The sequence below is a fragment of the Apaloderma vittatum genome, unplaced genomic scaffold (genome assembly GCF_000703405.1).
Source record: "Apaloderma vittatum isolate BGI_N311 unplaced genomic scaffold, ASM70340v1 scaffold21173, whole genome shotgun sequence".
In the NCBI taxonomy this organism is placed as follows: domain Eukaryota; kingdom Metazoa; phylum Chordata; class Aves; order Trogoniformes; family Trogonidae; genus Apaloderma; species Apaloderma vittatum.
The window spans coordinates 1-5,967 of NW_009706664.1; the positions used below are offsets into that span (position 1 = coordinate 1).

General features: G+C 42.8%; 1 protein-coding gene across 1 annotated transcript; it reads right to left on the reverse strand.

Annotated features, from left to right (window-relative positions):
• Window positions 1-1,904: 1,904 nt before the first annotated feature.
• PRDX3 (peroxiredoxin 3) lies at window positions 1,905-5,455 on the reverse strand (the record flags this gene model as incomplete). The annotated part of the gene is made up of 4 exons (XM_009865885.1): window positions 1,905-1,958; window positions 2,413-2,578; window positions 3,584-3,687; window positions 5,320-5,455. Coding segments are annotated over 4 exons (460 nt in total), but the record flags the coding sequence as incomplete, so codon positions are not given.
• Window positions 5,456-5,967: the final 512 nt, after the last annotated feature.

Here is a 5,967-nt window from a genome sequence, read left to right on the forward strand (position 1 = left end):
TCTTTAATGTTCCTTCCAACCCAAACCATTCCACAGCTCTCAGATCAGCCTGTCACTGCTCTGTGATTTAGAATCATAGAATTGCCAGTGTTGGAAGGGACCTTAAAGATCATCTACTTTCAACCCTACCCGCCATGGGCAGGGACATCCCCCACTCCATCAGGCTGCCCAGACGCACTGGCCTTAAAAACTTCCAGGGATGGGGCTTCCACCCCCTCTCTGGGCAACCTGTGCCAGGGTCTCCCTCCCCTCATGGGGAAGAACTTCTTCCTCATGTCCCATCTGAACTGATCCATCTCCAGCTTTAATCCATTCCCTCTAGTCCTGTCACTACCCGACATCCTAACAAGCCCCTCCCCAGCTTTCTTGTAGCCCCCTTGAGGTACTGGAAGCCACAATAAGGTCTCCTCGGAGCCTTCTTTTCTGCAGACTGAACAGCCCCAACTCTCTCAGTCTGTCTGCACAGGAGAGGTGCTCCAGCCCTCTGAGCATCCTCGTGGCCCTTCTCTGGACACGCTCCAGGACATCCAGATCTTTCTTGTACTAGCATGTTATTTTGCATTACTGACCTATGCAGGGGTTTAACTTCACCTTTTCTAAGTCCACAAGAACAGGTTTACTGGAAAAACTGTGTGGATACTAGCAGATTTACACAAAAGAGAACTAAAACACTGACTTGGACTGAAAAAAGCTTTGTGAGTACTGAGAGCTGGAGCATCACCAGGCCGCGCACGCTGTCAGGCTTTTTTTTTCATTCTTTCACTTACGCTGCAGCGTTAACACCCATTACAAAGCTAACTTAGGACACAACAGCAATTTTGCCAAGGTGGTTCCCTTCTGCTTGTTTCTCTTATTTCCTCTGCTCAAAAGGGCAAAAGATGTAAAACACAAACCCTATTGTATTGATTTAGGCAGCCCTCAGAGGCACACCTGCTCCTTACTGCCTGTGGCCAGCTCACCACGGCACACACGCAGCGGCCGAGCCAACTGCTTGTGTGAACAAAGGTATAGAAGATACTTTCTAAGGCAACGCCACTTATCCAACTTCTGATTAGAGAGAGGAATCTGCAGAAAAAAAAAATGAATGAAAAGCAACACACCTGCAGCTAGTCAATGTTAAGATTTATTATTATAGCTAGAGATGGGCTACATTATTTCCAAGCAGTACAACATTTCACCTTTTAAATTTTTCCTGGAGACAGATTCAAGCAAATAAGCGATGCTTTAAATGATGGATGACTGCCATTAGGCTCCAGTAAGTACACTATTGGGGTTCAAGTTTTTACCATCTCCCAAGCAGAATATAAATTCCTCATGCTTGTCAATGCCCTTGTGTAGCTGCACTGCATCTTCGACTATATGCAGGACTAAAATGGCACGTATTTACATTCATTTCAAGTTATAGTGCACTTACACACAAAAACAGGTATGGTGTTTTTTTTAACATTCATCTCTTCCCTTGCAAAATCCATTAAAAACAAACCACATATCAAAATTTCTTTTTTTCTGTAGTGTCCCCAGCATTTCAAATTCTTACAGATTTTTATTTCTCATGTGAGAAAAGAAAACACAGGACAGTTTCTCATCCAAAACTACTTAAGGAAGGAGGAAAAACCTAGTGCATGACAACTGTGTTTCGTGTTTGTCATATGCAGGAAGACTGGTGGCCACAGAAATTCATGAAACCAAAGTTGCAAAAGCGAGGTAGGGGAAAAGCCTTAGTTTTCACCTTTATTTTTTTAAAGCAAGACAAGGGAGTCAGTAAATATTTCAGCATTTAATTTCTTTTTAGACATGAGAAAATGAGAATTTTGATTTGATTATCTTTTTTTAATGATCACAGCTGCTTTCCTAATATCTTCAGTTTATGGCAACTAAGAGTTTCGTCCACACATCTGAGTGGGTTATGTATGCACTTTCTCAAAATATTCTTTAGAACCTTCTGGATTTGGCTTGATCTGTCAAAAAAACAAAATTCAGTTATTATAAGCTATAACTAAGATCAAAAAAATACAGATTTGACACTTTATCCAAGAAAATCTATGCATACTTCATAAAAACAATAGATTATTATGATGTACAAGCTCCTACTTGCAAATAACACATTGCTCCTGCAAGGGTATTAAAAAAGTAGAAAATCCGGAGACAACTGGTGAAGAGTGCAAGTCAAATTTAGAGTTTTAAATACAATTTGTGCCTTCTAAAAGAAAACCAGTGACTTTCTTCACAGAAACCTCACTTTTAGTATCACACAAATAGACTGAACTGGTCCCACCGATAAAAACCTCACATTTAGACAACAGGCACAGATTCAGCCAAACACCTCACGTTAGAGTGGTTCTCAGCCCTTCAGACACGCAAAAACTATGCCAGTGTCTATATTTAGACAAGTGATATTTAGCAGACGCTTACTGTAGGGGAGTCGGGCGTCCAGTTTGCCGGGCAAACCTCTCCGTGTGTTTCCACGTACTGGAATGCTTTCACCAAGCGGAGCGTCTCCTCCACGCTACGACCGACGGGGAGATCATTGATGCTGAGATGCTTGATGACTCCATTCGGATCAATGATGAAGAGACCTCTGTAATCGAGTGAGAGTTTAGGGAATTCAGATCGCGTTCCGAGACCAAACACAGGAAACTGAATGAACCATTTCAGCAAAGTACTTCTTGTTAGATGCACAGATCAGAGTCAGGAGTAGCAACACAGTGTTTGGATACGCTGTCTGTTAGCAAAGTGATCAACCAGCCAACTGGTAGGGTACTGTGAAATCACACAGCAGGCATAAGAACTATCAAATCGAGACAGATGTGTAACAAAGGCAGAACTTCTGATTCCACTTCTATGTCAAAGTTCATGGCTGGCATCCTTCCCATGTCTTTTTGATATGAAAACATGAAGGTACTGAGTGAAGAGCTGCTTAAGCATTAAGCTACTAAACTAAATCCTGTTGCATGTAAACATTTGTGAAAACCAAAGACTTGGTCTTACCATACTAATTAACTTAATTTGGCAACAAACATCCCTGATTCAAAGACTGAAGGTCTCCAGAAGACCAGCTCATTGTATCTCAGGGACCACTATTTGCTTTTACTAAGTATTCTCATGGTAGAAATGCAAATGTCAAATTTTCATATTCTGGACAATTATGGGATTGACTGTATGGGTTCTAAACAACTACTTTAGAAACTTTTCACACAGAAGGCAGTCTCTTCTCTTCAGAAAAAAAATCTAAACAAAACAGACAGACCTAGATTGTGAAAAAATGTAAAAAAAAAAAAAGAAAAAAAGTAAAACGCTCTTCTATCCTCCTCTTTGTTTTCCTTAGTGACATGGAGCTCTTCCACTCACTCTGAGTAGCTGGCTTTCCCCTGCACACTTTCTCAGAGGGGCCTGGAACCATTCTCAGCATGATGGCCACAATGGCCACGTGCGCTGTTCCTAGGGAAGGAACCAGCAGAAGTTCTGCAGAAAAATTAACATCTTAGAGTCTTCATTTGATCCCTGTGCAGTTTCCGCTGTGGGAGGAGAGAGCACAGCTCATCTGGGTTGTGTCACACCAGAGTTACCGGCAATCACGTGTTACCTTAGTGCTATGCCAGGTCCTTCTAGCAGCACGCCGTAATCGCGGGAGATTTGTTTTGTGAGGTCTGACAGAACTGGAATATTCATTTTGCCCAAACCGCCACTCTAGAAAGTAAGAGCAGGATGCCATTTTGTTAGGAAACACTTTTTAGGATTATCCCTTTCACGTCACTGGATTCAGTGCTGTTGAGGGTACCCCAACAACAAAACCCATTCATGCTATTTTCTCCATGAAACGAACCACGGCAGGTGGGGGGTGCTGTTTGGTTGGGTTTGTTTGGTTTTTTCAAGTAGTGAGGAACATTTGGTTTCTTTGGAACATGGACACTTCTTTTGTGCTAAGCACTTTAGAATTGCTTATTTTAGGGGTAAAAGGTGACCCATGACAACAGTCATATATTTTCAGAAAGACTTGCCTTGTACTGTGTCCAGGAGCTTGGAATACAAAGATTTCTACTGCATATTTAAGTGTTCAGAATTAAACAAGATGACATGGTGGGGAGAGAAAACAAACCCGCAGACCATGAACAGACAAGATGCAAGGCTTCCAGCTGCTACACTAGCCATGTCAGAGTTCTCCTGCTCTCTCTATTTAGTGCATGTATTTTCTTTTCTCATTCCCCAAATCGATTTCAATACTATTTGGAAAGTCAATGCACATTTCTTTCAGTTTTGCAACATACTGGAACTGAAGAGAGATAAGCTCTCTATCCTTGAAACAAGCCTGGAGTTTGTTAGCTTTTCTATTCCTGGCATCATCAGTGACTCGTTGTGTAATCTCAGTCACTCAGACCCTGATCCTGCAAATGCTCATCTGCAATGGAGTTCTCATACGCAGAGCTTTGAACACAGTCGTTGGAGGAATCAAGGCCTTCACTTCTCCAGGTGTCAGTTCCCTGCCTGTGCCACCACGGAATTCTTTCCACCCTGGGCAGGACATTTTGCTCCACATGCACCGGGTGGTGCCTGACAGGCAATACACTGAACAGCTTCCGTGTGAAGTTGTGGAGTCAGTCCACAATCACATTTTTTTGAGCTTTGAGTAAGGCACACAGAAAATTAAATGCTCTCGATAGGCTCAGCCAAGCCATATTAAATTAAAGAAACCTCCTCCCTCCCCTAGTGGATGCTTCAAAAACTCCCACAAAGTAGTGAGATGCTTCACATGATCCAAAACATGTGTTTATATATATATATCAAAAGGCTGTCTTTATCACTTTTCTCCCTGAAGAAAGCTGAGGACTTGCATTTGTGCTGCAAAAGTGGAACCATTTCAGCAAGTGAAAGTTAGCAATGCAAACTCTCCAACAATCTGGTTGTTCTGCTTCCATCTGAAGCCACGGCTGTTAGGTTCTGGTGAACAGTAACAACCAAACGGCTGCTGTTCATTTTCTGTGGTGGTGCACACAAACCATTGGCTGGAACAAGCAGATCGGGACAGTGCACGTACACTGAGTATTTGTCTTTGAGGATAAATATTTAAGGTTATAATGTAACCTACAAGACCATCAAGAGAGCGAAACAAAGATTTAAAAAACCCAAATTATTAAGAGGAAGGAAACAAGAGATTGAGGTCAGAATTATGTCATCAAATACAGAAGTTAATCATTCCCATATCACTTCAGCACTCTACAGAAATAGGTGTTTGCACAATTGTTTATTTGACTCTTCTCAGGAGCTTCTGTGAAAAGAAAATAAATCCACAGAGAAAGCCCTGAACAGCTGCTCAGTTCGTACCTTTCGTGGCGTATTTATCCAGGCCAGGTGACAAAAATGGGAATCCACAGAAACTGCCACCACTTCACAGTTCACATCACGAAATTCATTTGCCTTGTTGCTGAAAGCCACGATTTCTGTGGGGCAGACAAAGGTGCTGGGGGAGGGGAGGCGGGGAAGAGAGAACAGGCTGTAATGATTGCAATCTTTTCAGGGAATATTTTAGAAACGACTCTCAGTCTGTTTCTAGGCACTAATGCAGCTGAGTGTTTTATTTAGCCTAATAATTTCACCCATGTTTCCTGATCGAGATTAGTTTTAGTCCACTCAAAGACACCTAGATGGCACATCAGTTTTCACCTCTAAGTTTTAGATATTTTCGCAGAGATGGAGAAAACGTCTCTGCTAGACACTCTAGACAGAAGATTGGAAACTACAGCAGAAAGGTCTGCGGGTTAAATCCTCCCCCACGTACAGCGGGATGTTCCTGGCGACTCAAGGCTCTGGACAGGGCTCAACTCCCTCTGTCCACCACTTGCTTTGGAGCTGTCTGGCTGCAGTTCTACCGGCCCTGGCACATAAAAGGAGAGAGCCTCCGGCGTGACTCCGAATAAACGGCGAGGCAATGCCCTCACCGCAAGGAAGAGCCACGTTTGTGAGGCCGCCTCC